The 14531-nt window shown below is 47.9% G+C and overlaps 1 protein-coding gene across 2 annotated transcripts in view; it reads right to left on the reverse strand.

Moving 5' to 3' along the window:
* Window positions 1-4174: 4174 nt before the first annotated feature.
* The window catches only part of VPS13D (vacuolar protein sorting 13 homolog D), a 90791-nt gene continuing 80434 nt past the window's right edge, over window positions 4175-14531 (reverse strand). For both annotated transcript variants that reach the window (XM_087879239.1, XM_087879237.1), the window contains 3 exons: window positions 6257-6388; window positions 5003-5243; window positions 4175-4528 (listed from right to left, as the gene is read on the reverse strand). In XM_087879239.1, the coding sequence (XP_087735365.1) occupies window positions 4397-4528; window positions 5003-5243; window positions 6257-6388 (505 nt within the window). In that variant the 3' untranslated portion in view covers window positions 4175-4396. The remainder of the gene's footprint in view (window positions 4529-5002; window positions 5244-6256; window positions 6389-14531) is intronic.

Here is a 14531-nt window from a genome sequence, read left to right on the forward strand (position 1 = left end):
GTGAGAGAGGGAGGGAGGGATGGAGGGAGGGAAGGAGGAAGGAAGAAGAAGGAAGGAAGGAGGGAAGGAAGGAAAATGTGTTTGTGTGTGTGTATGTGTGAGAGAGAGAGAGGAAGGAAGGAAAGGGAAGGCGAGAGAGAGAGAGAACAAGAGAGAGAAAAAGACTGAAAGGAAGAAAAAGAACAGGAAAGAACAGGAAAGAAAAAAGACAAAGAAAAAAGGCAGACAGATAAAGGAGGGAAGGAAGGCGCGAGAGAAAGACAGAAAGAAAATGAAAAAAAAAAGAGGCAGAAATAAAGAAAAACGACAGGCAAAAAGAAAGGAAAAAAAGAAGACGGAAAGACAAAGAAAAAAAAGAAAGGAAGAGAAAGAGAGGAAAGACAAAAGGCAGACAGGCAGAAAGAAAAAAGACAGACAGACACAGGAAGGAAGGAAGGAGAGAGACCGAAAGAAAGAAAGAAAAAGAAAATGAAAAAAAAAAGGCAGAAATAAAGAAAAACGACAAGACAAAAAGAAAGGAAAAAAAGAAGACGGAAAGACAAAGAAAAAGAAAGGAAGAAAAAGACAGGAAAGACAAAAGACTAGATAAACAGACACAGGAAGGGAGGAAAGAGAGAGACCGAAAGAAAGAAAGAAAAAGGAAAGGAAAAAAAAGCAGGGGACTCCCAAATGGAGGGTGTGTGTGTGTAGTAGTAGGGAGGGAAAACCCTAGGACTAGCAAATCCATTGTGTTGTTGCTGACAGGCCGAAATTCTTACTCCACACTTTTGCTGCCAAGTCCCTTCTGCCACTCCATCCATCACGGACGGGAGGGTCACCAGCGGGTGAAAAAAACGCATCCTCGGCTCCTGCGGCTATTTTTGGCTACCCGAGACGGGGAGATAAACGGGGCAGGAACCAGCCCCCTTGGCCGGGAGGGTGGGGGGGAGAGGAGGAGGTGGGGGGAGACCTCTTCGTACCCTCATTAAAGTGTCAATCAAAGAGAGTAATGGGTCAGGAGTGGGGGGTGGCATTGCTTGCTCCCAGCTGGCTGGCATTTCCCAGGAACCCAGGCCTGTCCTTGCAGGGGTGGGTGGGTTTGGGGGGGGGCACGGATTGGGGGGGGGGCTGAGGGGTCGGAAAAAAGTATGACGGGCATGGCTTGGTGGGGAAGGGTTCAGATTTCCCTCTTCTGCTTAGCAAACTTTCACACCTAACACAGAAACGGTGCTGGGGTTTATTTTTGGAGGGGTGGGCAATTTATTTATTTATTTATTTGTTTGTTTGTTTGTTTGTTTGTTTGTTTAAATTTCTATACCGCCCTTCTCCAATATAGGACTCAGGGCGGTGAACAGCCAAAGTAAAAACAAGACATACAAAATCTAAAAACTGTTTAAAATAATTAAATATTTTGGCCGTAATTAAAACAATTCCAATTTAAAATCAGTTTAAAATTTAACTCAAGCCAGCCCAGTAGAGGCATTAAGAGAGGGATAATTTCAATATCCCCCCAAAAAAGTGGGGCTCTATGGCTGCACAGGTGAGGTCACACACCTGCGTCCCAGTTTGGAAAGAAAAAGGATGTTGAGACTCTGGGGGGGAAGAGCGCAGAGAAGGGCGAACGAGAGGATTTAGGGGGCTGGAGGATGAAAACATACGAAGGAGGGTTGCAGGAATTGGGGGTTGGCTGGTTGAACGAAAAGATAGATAGCAGTCTTCCAATATTTGGGTGGGGGGCTGCCATGGAGAAGATGGGGGGGGGGAACAAGTTATTTTCCGAAGCACCGGAAGGCCGGACAAAGAAGCAACGGATGGAAACTAACCCAAGGAAGAGAAGCAACTTGGAACGAAGGAGGAATTTCTCGACACTGAAAACGATTCATCAGTGGAACAACTTGCCACCAGAAGTTTGTTATTTGTTCTGTCCATGGCTTTCTTTCCCTTTGCATAGTAGTACTTTTAACCTCCACCCCCCACCCCAAATTTGGGAGCCAAAAGCAATACAGAAGAACAGAGTTGGAAGGGACCTTGGAGGACATCTAGTCTAACCTGTCCTGCTCAGACAGGAAGGGCCTATACCATTTCAGATAAATGGTTGTCCAATCTCTTCTCGAAAGCCTCCAGGGATGGAGCATTCGCAACTTCTGGTGGCAGGTTGTTCCAGGGGTTAATTGTTCTCAAGTGTCAGGAAGTTTCTCCTTCGTTCCAGGTTGTTTCTCTCCTTGATGAGTTTCCATCCGTTGTTTCTTGTCCTGCTTTCTGGTGCTTTGGAGAAGAGGGGGACCTCCTCCTCTTCTTTGGGGGCAGCCCCTCAAATATTGGAAGATGTCATCGTGTCCTTCTTTTCATCAAACTAGCTGGAATTTTTGGGGAAGGGATAAAAAAATAATAATAATAATGGGGGAAAGGAAGGTATTTTAAGCGAGGAGTCTTGGCTACGCTCTGTTTACTCACTTAGTAATGAGGTGGAGATGCCAATGTCAACACAAGAATGTCCAGCAAAACAATTCTTGCCGGAATGGTTATTTTACAGAAATGCAGCGAGTTTTGGCTGTTGGCTCGTGGCCGCCTCTTATCCGACGGCTGCCAAAAGCGGAATGCATCCCCCCCCGATCCCTCCCTGGCGATCACTACTTTTTTGGCTCTCCGGATGAATTCTTTTGCAGGTATGTTCGATCCCAGGCGCGAGACGTCCTGTTCTTTTTTTTGGCTTCGCGATGCTGGTGGCGGAGAGTTGCCAAGTGCCCGTTGCGGAGGAGCAGCAGGAGTCGCGGAGGGGGGGGGAAACGGAGGGTCTGGTCCTCTTTCGGTACCAGCTGGCTGGCCTCGGCCTGGCACGTCAGCCTGAGTCGATTGAATGGAACAGAGCTGAAAGGGAGGTCTTCTAGTCCAGCCCCCTTCTCGTTTTATCCTGTCCCACTCTTCCAAAATCCAGCCTTCTCCTTCTCGTACCCGGAGACCGTCTGTTCGAGAAACACGCCCGCCTACCTTAAAATGAAGCTCTCCACCTGTGAAGTTGCCGATTGTCCAGGCCGGCAGCTTTTTTCTTCTGGGGGGGGGGGGAAGGGGCTCTCCCCCCATTTCCGAAGATGCATTCCGAAGTTCTGCATTCTTTCCTACCTCCTACCCCTTCACCACCACCGGCCACGTTACGTCAAAGTCGACTACTGTGGAAATAACCCAGCGGTGGGAATCATCCGGTTCGGATGTTGATTTTAATCTGGTCCGCCGAACCGGTTGTTCCAAGGACTGGCTGACCCCGCCCACCCCGGCTCTCCCCTCCCGGGAGTCTCCACATGGCCCGTTTTGGATGCCAAGTAAGTGCAGGGCGCAGGTGGAGGCTCTGGAAGGGCGAATTCCGGAAACGGCCCTATTTCCAGCCTCCGGTGCCCGGGGGAGGCAGTTTTTGCCCTCCTGGATGCTCGAGGAAAGCCTCTGGAGCCTGGGGAGGGCGAAAACAACCCCGCAACCCACTGTGGTACAGGCGGCTGAGTAGGCCACGTCCCCCCAGCAACCAGGCAGTGAAGCGGTTGCTGAAATTTTTCAACCCCACTCCTGAAATAACCGTAAGATTGCAAGAAAAGCCGTGGTGTGTGTGTGTCGGTTTTGTTGTTTGTTTTTTAATGAATCCTCAGGATCAAGATTTGCAAATATTACATTTATAAACCGACGTTCTCGTTCGGTCTCCTTAAAACTCCTCCCACCCGCTCACCTCGTCTGGGATGCCGGAAAGGAAGGATTGAGCGGGGGATCCTCTCCCAACGCAGAGAAATCAGCACCCCCCACACCACCCGTCTTTGGCCCCCAGATGCCAAAATAGAGACCCCCCCCCACACCCCCACGATTCTGACCAGGGATGGAGGCTGAGGGTCCTGTCCCCGTCTACCCCCCTTGTTTTTCAAGACATCCGGCCTGCCTCTTTGCCGCTTCCAGCGAAAGGAAGGAAAAATAGAAATAAAAGTGGCTTCCCCTCCCTCCCGCAAATTGCTCAAAATTCAGTGCAATATAACTTTTTTTTTCCTATCATTTCTTTACACGGAAAAAAAAAGAACTTTTGTACAATCTCGACGGCGTGTGTGATAAAGTGTGCAGATAGATGCACATTGTCTACACATCATACACACACACACACACAAGTATACATATATATATATATATCTCACACTATATATATATATACACACACACACAAATGGTTAAGAAAATATCAGGGTTTTTTTTTTTTTCCTCCTAAGGGGTCCCGGCTGTTGGTGTAAGATCGGGGGGGTTTTTTTTGTTTTTTTTTGTCCTGCAGAGTTTTTTGGGCTTCTGTGCTTCGCCCGAAACTTTCTTAGGGGCTCCGAATCTCCGAGGGTGAGCCGAGGGTGTGATGGAGGGGCAGGGCGTGGCCCACATTTTCTCGGACATTTTCTCCGGGTCAGGAGTCCAGTTCTAACTGTTCGTGGTGTTCGCCGGACCTCAGCATGAGCTGCTGTTCGTAGAAAAGGCTCTTTGCATAGTTGATCTCTTGACAGAGACGGACGGCCACGTCCTCGGCTGAGACGTGGACCTGCGGGGAAAAAAATGAAATGACCACGGACGCTTAAAAAAAAAAAAAGATAGAAAAGAAAAACCCTGTTTGAACAGGGGGCTGGACTAGTAGACCTCCAAGGGTCCCTTCCATATTCTGATTGATTCAATTATTGATCGATTGATTCTGTCGTGGGACAGAAATGTCGGGGCTTCAAACGGTGGCCGTAAAGTGAGTTACTGGTTTGATAAGGCCCCAGATTAAACCCTAAAATAATTGGTTTTTAATAATACCGAAGCAAACTCAAAACGCCGAACTCTGAAAAGTAATTTGTCTCGCTTAGCGAGGGAAAATTTTCAGCTCAGTGACGGTCGGTCGTAAGTCGAGGATTACCATGTAATCAGGGTTCTTTTTTTTTTCCAAAACCCTCCAGTGTCAAATAATTTCAATCGAAGCAGCAGCAGCATCACCACCACCAAATTAAAACCAATTTATCCGAGAGACACCGCTCACCATGGGCTTCTGATGCGACGGGCCGGGCATGGCGACGCCGCTGGCCGAATTGACGGCTTTCTTGGTCAGCTGGACGTAAACCTGTCCGTGATCCCTGGAGATAAGGCAGTGGTAGAGGTCGTCGTATTTGACCTCCAGGAAGATGGCCTCTCGGTCCATGGCGTCCCCGCTCTTGAGGAAGTAAACCGCTTTGGAGGAGATGACGACGCCGTAGCCGTCTACGTTCTCCACCGCGATGAAGCTGGAAAGGAAGGAGAGAAGGCAGGAGGGCTCATTTTTAGACACTGTTAGATGAACAGAGTCGGAAGGGACCTTGTACGTCATCTAGTCCAGGGGTCCCCCAACATTTCGGACCTCAGGGACCACTAAATTCATAATTTTAAATCCCGCGGACCACTAAGATGATTTGCCTAATGACCGGCTGGGTGGGTGTGGTTAGGTGGTCATGGGACTGGGTAGGCGTGACCAATTTGATGTCACTCACGTCGAGGGGCGCCTTGCCAGACTCTACTCACCCCTGAGCAGGGGGTTGGACTAGAAGACCTCTAAGGCCCCTTCCAGGATTCAATGGAATCATGGTGTGATTCAAACTGGTTGTTTTGCTCGCGTCCGGCTTCCCAACTGGCTGACGTCCATTTTTCCGATCGGGATTGGCCGCCAGACCTCTCAATGACCCTTACGACGTCTCCGTTTGCCAGTTTTTTTTTCCCCCAATCCCACTGATTGCAAAATCCAGAAATCATTCCCAGCGAATGCAACCTCCAAAGTCAAAGCATCCGATAAAAAGCCAAGGAGTTAAAAAAAAGAAAAGAAAAGAGAAGAGAAGAGAAGAAAAGACAGAAAGAAAGAAAGAAAGAAAGGAGAAGCAACCACATCGACGGAGAATTTATGCCTCCAAAACTCGGGACCGCCTCCGGCAAAAGTCACACACACAGAAAACACACATACATCAGGAAGTAATTGAATTACTCAGCAAATGTTTTTCAGAAGTTGAAACGGGGAGCAGCAATGTGGAATCACTTAGAATCACGGCATGGAGAGCAAGATATTTAAAAAAAAACAAAACTTCTTAAAAAGGTTTAACTCTGGACAAAAAAAAGGTCGGTTTGAAAGGCTCGCTCGCTTTGCGTCTTGGAATGCTCGCACAGCGGCGATCGCGCAACTCCAAAAGGGGGCTGGGTTTTTGGATCGCGCGAGTGCCGGGGACGCGACGGTCGTTAAGCCGAGGACTGCCCCCCCCCCCGGGGTACTTACAACTCCTCCTGGAGGTTGTCCGTCAGCTTGAAGAGTATCTCCTGCCCTTCCGCCTGGCTGCCTGAGTAGCGGGGCAGGAGGCCTTGGGGACTCCGGCAACACCGCGGCCTCCGTATCCGCTCCGCCTGCGTCCTGTCGATCAGAGGAGAGGAAGAACGGGGTCATTCTGGGTGGGAAAAGAGAGACGGAACCGGCCGTTGGGTTAAGGGGTCCAAGGCCAGCACCCGTCGGTCCAACGACAGGTAGAGGGCTTGAGTTTTCAACAGTTCGTTTAGTGGCCGTTCGAACTTAGAACGGCGCTGGAAAAAGGACCGTTTTTTGCACTGACGACCGTTTGCGGCATCCCTGTGGTGGCATCGCCCATTTTTTTTCTCTCTCTCTCTCTTACATCTATTTAGGTATCTGGGTATCCCCACCTTTCTCCCTCCCTCCCTCTCCATCCATCCATCCATCCATCCATCCATCCTTCTTCTCTCTCTCTCTCTCTTTCTCATCAATCTCTCATCATCGCTCTCTAATCTATGATTTATATCTATCTATCTATCTATGATCCATCCATCCATCCCCTCTCTTATCATCTCTCTCTGATCTATGATTTATATCAGTCTGTCTGTCTATCATCCATCCATCCATCATCTCTCTTTCTCTCTCATCAATCTATCATCCTCTCTCTCATCTATGATTTATATCTATCTATCTATCTATCATCCATCATCTCTCTATCATCATCATCTCTCTCTGATCTATGATTTATATCTGTCTGTCTGTATCTATCATCCATCCGTCCATCATCTGTCTCTCATCAATCTATCATCATCTCTCTCATTGATGATTTATATCTATCTATCTATCTATCTATCTATCTATCTATCTATCTATCTATCTATCTATCATCCATCCACTCTCTCTCATCTATAATCTATTTCTCTCTGTCTCATCAATCTATCCTCATCTCTCTCTCTTCTATGATTTATATCTATCTATGATCCATCCATCCATCCATCCATCCATCCTCTCTATAATCTATGATCTATTTCTCTCTCTCTCTCATCAATCTATCATCTCTCTCTCATCTATGATATCTATCTATCTATCTATCTATCTATCTATCTATCTATCTATCTATCTATCTATCTATCTATGATCATCCATCCATCCGTTCATGGGGCCCAGTGGTCAGAATCCAGCATTGGCAGGCTAACTCCCTGCTCACTGCCGGCAGTTCGATCTTAACTCAGTCTTCCGTCCTTCCGAGGTGGGTCAAATGAGGAACCCAGATTGTTTGGGGGGGCGGGGGCGGGCAAGAGGCTGACTCTGTAAACCGCCTAAGAGAGAGGGCCGTAAAAACACCCCGAAGCGGTATATAAGTGTTAAGTGCTCTTTTGTAGAGAGAGGCGAAGAAGAAGGGAGGGCCGGCCTCTGACTAGGAGACGACTCTGTTTTGTTCTGTCCTCTGGCACGGTCTGTCCTCTGGCACCCACCCGCTTGGCTGGCTACCCACGCTCCCCCCCGGTAACCCCCCCTCCCCTCTTCCCAGTTCACCCAGAGTAGCATCCAATTCTCCCCGCGCAAAAAATCTTCGCTTCTTTCCAGGGGTGGAAATCACAGTTCCAAAGCCAAGGAACAGGATCCATCACAACTCAGGGAAGGAGGGGGGGAGGGAGGGAGGGAGGGAAGCAGGCACAACTCGAACCCGGGATAAGGCCAGCGAGAAAGCACGGCACAACCCCACAGCCTTCTCCTTTCAGGCCCTGCCAATCTGGCTCCCCGAGTCGCCTTTGGCAGTCGCTAAGCGGAGTGTTTAGGACTGGTCTGTATTTGGAGCTCTGTGGCGGTCTCTTAAAAACGCTTTTGCCAAAAGGCAGGAAAATTCTTCCCCCCTTTTTTTTTGCATTGCTTGGGAGCCCCACATAGATATTTTGCAAGCACAAAACGGCCAAAAGGAGTCTGTTGTGTAACTGAGAAGCACCAGTAACACAACGGAGACTCGCAAAGAGACTCCTTCACCCCCCTCCTTCCTTCCTTCCTCACAATTGTTAAGCGCAAATTCTTTGGCAGGGATGATGTTGAATGTCCTGTATCCTTCCTTCTTTTGGGTCTTAAATTATACACCAGATCATCGAATCTGTCTCTCTCTCTCTCCCTCTCTTTTCAAAATCTTAAGAAGCTTCCCTTTCTGCGGGTAGTCCTCGACTTACGACGACAAACCGAGCCCTCCGGACGTTTACGCCGCTGAGTGAGAAATCCCTTCGGCCCCCATTTTAGGATAGAGTTGGAAGGGACCTTGGAGGTCTTCTAGTCCAGCCCCCTTGCCTAGGCAGGAAACCCTACACCCCACTTCAGACGAATGGTTTATCCGTTTTATGACGGTTCTTGCGAAAGGGAATCACGGCAGCTGGTTCATTGACTCACACGGTCGCTAAGTGAATCCGGCTTCCCCGGTGACTTTGCAAAAGGGGACTGCGTCTCTCTCTCTCTCACACACACACATACACACCTCCGGGACACTGCGACCGTCATAAATGCGATTCGATAGCCAGGCGTCTGAATTTCGTTCAACCCCAGCTCTTAGAAACATATCATAGGTTAAATCTTTGACGTGCCACTGTTTGTTTAGTGACCGTTTAAAAGTTACAACGGCACCGGAAAAAAAAGAAAAAGGAAACTTAGGAGGACTGTTCTTTCACACTTATGACCGTCGCTGCGTCGAAATTCAAACGCTTTGCCATTGGTTCGTATTTATGACGGATGCAGAGTTCCTGGACTTACGTGATCCACTTCTCAGAAGCAAAGTCAATGGGGGATTCGCTCAACGACGGTGGGGACGAACTCAAAACAACTGCAACGATTCGCTTAACAACGGTGGCGAGAGAGGCCGTTAAAACGGGGCGAGGCTCACTTAAAGCGACGTTTCACTTAGCAGCGTAAACGTTGGCCTTCCGTTGTGGTCGTAAGCCGAGGAGCACCTGTATTTATGGTTTCTAAAGCATTCCGCGACGTCTTGAGATCCAGGATTAGAAATTAAAAAATATATCTCATTGTGATATCGTGTGACAAATTCTTGGGAGTTAAAAGTCCGCAGCCTGGTTCAATTTTCCCCCCAGCTGATTTGTTTGTGATATAAACTGTGTTTTTAATTCTTTTTTTTCTCCCTTTTCTTTTCTCAAACCTTTGCAACTTTTAATATCCGATTAGACGGGGATTATTTCTGATGATTTATGCTCTCCCGAACATTTTGGATTTAATGCCTTTTATTTTGTTTGTTTGTTTGTTTAACGGAGGGTAGCAAATTCGAAATAACCCAGAAGCGGAGGCATTATTTCCAGCACAATATATGGTATTTTTGTTTTGTTTTTTTAAACAGGATTACCTAAGTCAGTTCTTTTCGCAGTAGCAAAACAGGGGGAAAAAAAAACGACGTGCAAAAATTAGAGAGTGACAGGTGGGATTATTTCTTGACTTGGCCAGAGGGGGGAAAAAGACGAGAAACTTGAAGACTTCTGTTGCAGGCTTAACCAGAGGAAAATGGACTATTTTGGAAGGAATTTTTGAGGGGGCCGAAAAAAACCCACCAAATCTCCCACAGGGCATGTCTAACTGGATGCAACACAACCTGTGCAGCTACATTTTTCACCCAGCGTCCTCGTTTTTTTTTTTTGTAAAAGAAAAAAAAAAGATTATAAACAGGCCGCGACTTTCACAATCTTCTTCCAACAGACTGAATTAAAGCGCAGGGTTGCCGAGTTTTGAGGTTAATCCTTGAGTTACGACCGCGCCAACCGAGCCCCCAAATTTCGGCAGCTGAGCGAGAAAAAAAAAATTGGTGAAAAGGGGAAGTTTCCGCCCCGTTTTTTTTTTAACGACATTCCCCTGGCCACCGTTGTTAAGCGAACCGCCGCGGGTGGGGGGTCAGCGAGTAAGCGGGTCGTTCGGCGGATCTGGCTTAATTCCCCTAAAGGGGATGGCATGTCACCTCCTCCTCCTCCCCACCCAGGACAAACTGTGACGGTCGTAAATACGAGCCTCTGAATTTTGGGAGGCTGCGACGACGGTTGTTAAGCGTGGAAAAAAAAAACTTGGTTCCAAGTGGTTGTAAAAGTTGGAACTGTCGCTCCCACGGACCGTCGCAACTTGAGAACGAGCGGTGAAAGGATCGTCTATCCCATGCCCCACTGCCAGGGGGCCCTGAGAGGAGGAGGAACATGTGTGCCAGACATCAATGTCCCTCATTGTTTTCCCTCTAAGGCGGCTTTTTTGCGGCTGAGAATCGGAAATAAAAGAATAATTGCAGGTTTCCATTTTTTGGGGGGGGGGGAGAAAACGGCGAGAACCAGCCAGATCTGGGGGGGGATCCGTTACGTGCTGCGCGAGAGGGTTAATTCGCAGAGCCTCGACTCGCTCTAAACTTTTGCCCTCTGGATATGTACTCGTTGGCGGCCGTACAAAACCCCGAGTAGCATTACACACGCCTTCACACTGTAGTTCAACCGCCGGTCAACGCCGCAGCCTGGCTACCCGCCAGTCCGCAATCAATGGGGATGAAACTTTCCTTTTTTTTCCACCATCCCCCTCCTTCCATCATCATCACAGCAGAGGTCAGATCGGCTCTCCTCCCGATTTGTCGGGGTGGGATTGGGGGGTGGGGGGGGGTTAAATTGATGCACCCCGAGCTGCAGTTCTGGCTTGTGGGTGGGGGGGGGGGCTTTGCAGCCTTGTGAAGAAGGAGACGTGCATGGCAAGAGCTGCGAGGAGGCTGGGGACTCCAAGGGAGGAAAAGAGTTCAGGAGAAGGGCAGAAGGACAGAGAGAGGGGAAATCTATGGAGGTGGGAGGGGGAGGGAAAGAGACCCTCCCTCGGCGGCAAGGGGGGACCCGCAGGTCAAGGCACGGGCTGGGGGGCTGCGAACTGCTGAAAAGCAGCAGCTACGGGAGGTGTGAGACTCCTGCGGGGGTCAGTGAGTGGCCTTCCGTCCACGAGCGAGCGGGATATGCACCAAAGGCCCATGGGAGATATGTATGTTTGCAACGGGAAGAAGCAGGGAAAAGCCGCCTGGGGGCTCTCTCTAGGTCCGACCCACCTCGGAGGATTGTTGTTGCGGGGCCAAAGTAAGGAGGTGCATCGGATGCGTTTGCCTCCGTGAGTCGTTCGTGAAAATAATATAAAAGGAAGGAGGAAGGAAGGAAGAAATGGGAAGGAAGGAAGGAGAAAAAGGAAAGGAAGGGAGGGAAAAAGGGAAAATAAAAAGAAAGGAAGGAGAAAAGGAAGGAAGGAGAAAAGGGAAGGAAAGATGGAAGGAAGGAAGGGGAGAAACGGAAGGAAGGAAGGAAAAAAGGAAGGAAAGGAAGAAAGAAAGAAGGGAAGGGAGGGAGGAAGGAAGAAAGGGAAGGGAGGGAGGGAAGGAAGAAAGAAAGAAAAAGAAGAAAGGAAGGAAAGAAGAAGAATGAAAGAAGGAAGGAAGGATAAAAAGGGAAAGAAGGCAGGAAGGGAAGAAAAAAGGAAGGAAGGAAAGAAAGAAGAAAGGAAGGAAGAAAAAGAAAGGAAGAAAAGCCACAGAATATGGAGGGGGTTGCCCACCCATTGCAAAGAACCAGCCAATCAGACTGACCAACATCTGGCCAACATATTCCAAGGCCCTATTCACAAATGCAAGACATTCCACGTTCGATTTCTACGCCTCTCTCTACAGAACCGTAAATAAAACAGCACATCGGAGACCTCCGCTGTGCACCGCGTGCCAGAGTTTCTGGAAAGGCGAAACTCGCACGGATATTCTTTCCCCAAGGAAGGGGGGGGGGAAACACCCCCCCCCTTGCCCCAGTTCTTCCCTAAGCCCCAGGAATGAAGAAATCACACGACTTCAAATCTCGCTCATTTTGGGCCACGTCACGTGGGGGTGGGGGAAATTCACTGGAGAAAGCGATTGTGTTGGGAAAAATAAATAAATAAATAAATAAATAAATAAATAAATAAATAAATAAATAAATAAATAGAAAGAAAGAAAGAAAGAAAGAAAGAAAGAAAGAAAGAAAGAAAGAAAGAACACGATGAGGTGGCACAATTAATTCGGAGGAAAGTCGGAGCAGAGAGAGAGATTTTTTTTAAAAAAAATAAAAATAAAAATCAGTTTTAAGATGGGAAGGGGTGCAGAGACCCGCCCCTCCCGCCCCCATAGGACTTCCTTTCTCTAAACTTAGCCGTACTCGATCCCTGAAAATGTTCTTTATACGTTTTAAGCCTCCGAGCTTTTAATCGTCTTAATTGCTGATGATTAGAGGGTTGGACCGTACAATGAACGGGTTGCAGGAATCGGGTAGGGCCGGTCTAGAGAAAAGAAGGACTGGAGAGGTGGGGTGGGGGGGACACACACACACGTGATAGCAGGATTCCAGTATTTTGGGGGGGTGGGGGGCTGCCACAGAGAAGAGGGGTGGGGGGGGTGTCCACCTGTTCTCCAAAGCCCCTGAAGGCAGGACGAGAAGCAACGGAGGGAAACTCACCAAGGAGAGAAACCACCTGGAAATAAGGAGAAATTTCCCCGAGGAGAATTAACCGGCGGAACAGCCTGCCACCGGAAAAGTTGTGGCTGCTCCATCACTGGAGGCTTTTCAGAAGAGATTGGACCACATTTTGTCTGGAATGGTCTAGGGTCTCCTGGCAGAGCAGGGGGTTGGACTAGAAGACCTCCGAGGTCCCTCCCATCGCTCTTCTGCGGGACGGATCCTGGCCGAGTTTTTTTTTTCTGCACAACTTTCTAGAGCCTCTCGTGTTTGGGGGCCGTATTATTCCCAGATCTTCACCCTCATCCTCAAGTGTGTGTGGGGGGGAAAGTAGGGAGGGGCGGTGGTTTATGGCGCCCGCAGGGGGTCAGCCCAACCCCACGAACGGCGGTTTCCCAAGCGTCGTATCCTGGAAAACCGGGGAGGAAAGGCAGGTTGTGCTACAATGAGGATTCTTTGGCTGAACTCTACTTGAACCGAGAAGCGTATCACTAACAATGATGCAGTGATTACCTGTTTAAGGAGATGGGGAGGGGGGGTTTGCCTTCCCCCCCCCCGGTCCCTCCCTTCGGCCCCTCCCTCCTCCTCCTCCTCCTGACCTGTCTTTCATCCTTTGGCTCTTTGGCGTTTCCCTTCGCACACTTCCTCTTCGCCCACAAAAACCAAAAAAACAACAAGGGAGAAAAAAGAAAAGAAACTCCAAATGGCTGTTTGCACACCAGTGCACACACCCAAGTTGGCAAACAACCTTGACTGGCGCTTAAATTTTTTATTATTTTTATTTTTATTTATTTTTTTTGGGAAGGAAACTGCAGAACCTGAAGTTGAGGTTAAATTAGGGACAGAAAGGGCGGCTCGGCATGGGTTCGTTTAACAGTGAAATTTATTACGGCCGGTTCTGTGGGCGTGGCTTGGTGTGGGGGGCGGGGTTTAATGTGACCGGGTGGGCGTGGCCAACTCTTTTTTTTTTTTAAATTTTTTTCCTTCCCCCAAATTTTTTTTTTTAATTTTTTATTTCTCATAAACACATTTTACACGTACAGATCATTTCCATCGTTTTTCATTCATCTTTTTTCTTTTTAACTTTCATTTTTAATTTTTGCTTTTTCGGGGCTGGTCTTTTAAAACTTTTTTAAAGCATTTTTATTTTTTTACAACCTATTCGGGCGAATAGGTTGCAAAAAAAATGATTTTAAAAAGTAAAAAAAAAAAAAAAGACAATCGCGCGGCACAGCTGTGATTGATGGAGACCCCCCCCTTTAAAAAAAAAAAAACTTTTAAAAAGCATTTTTACTACTGGTTCTGGAGAACCGGTAGTAAAAAAATGCCTAAAAAGTTAAAAAAAAAAACTTAAAAAAAAATTTTTTTAAAGCATTTTTAACTACCGGTTCCGGAGAAAGAGAGAGGGAGAGAAGAAGAGAGGAAAAAAAGAGAGAAAAAAGAGAGAGAGAGAGAGAGAGAGAGAGGAAGAGAGAGAAAGAGAGGGAGAGAGAAAAAGTGAGAAAAGAAAGAGAGAAAGAAAAAAGAGACAGAGAGAGAAAGAGCGAAACAGAGAGAGGAAGAGAGAAAAAAGAGACAGAGAGAGAGAAAGAGAGGAAGAGAGAGAAAGAGAGAAAAGAGACAGAGAGGAAGAGAGAAAAAAGAGAGGAAGAGAGAGAGAGAGAGAGCGAAACAGAGGAAGAGAGAAAAAAGAGAGGAAGAGAGAGAAAAAGAGAGAAGAAAGAGAAAGAGAGAGAGAGAGAGACAGAGAGAGAGAGAAAGAGAGTGATTGGGAAATA

This window comes from Pantherophis guttatus, chromosome 15, assembly GCF_059756535.1.
Source record: "Pantherophis guttatus breed Tessera chromosome 15, ASM5975653v1, whole genome shotgun sequence".
Lineage (NCBI taxonomy): Eukaryota > Metazoa > Chordata > Lepidosauria > Squamata > Colubridae > Pantherophis > Pantherophis guttatus.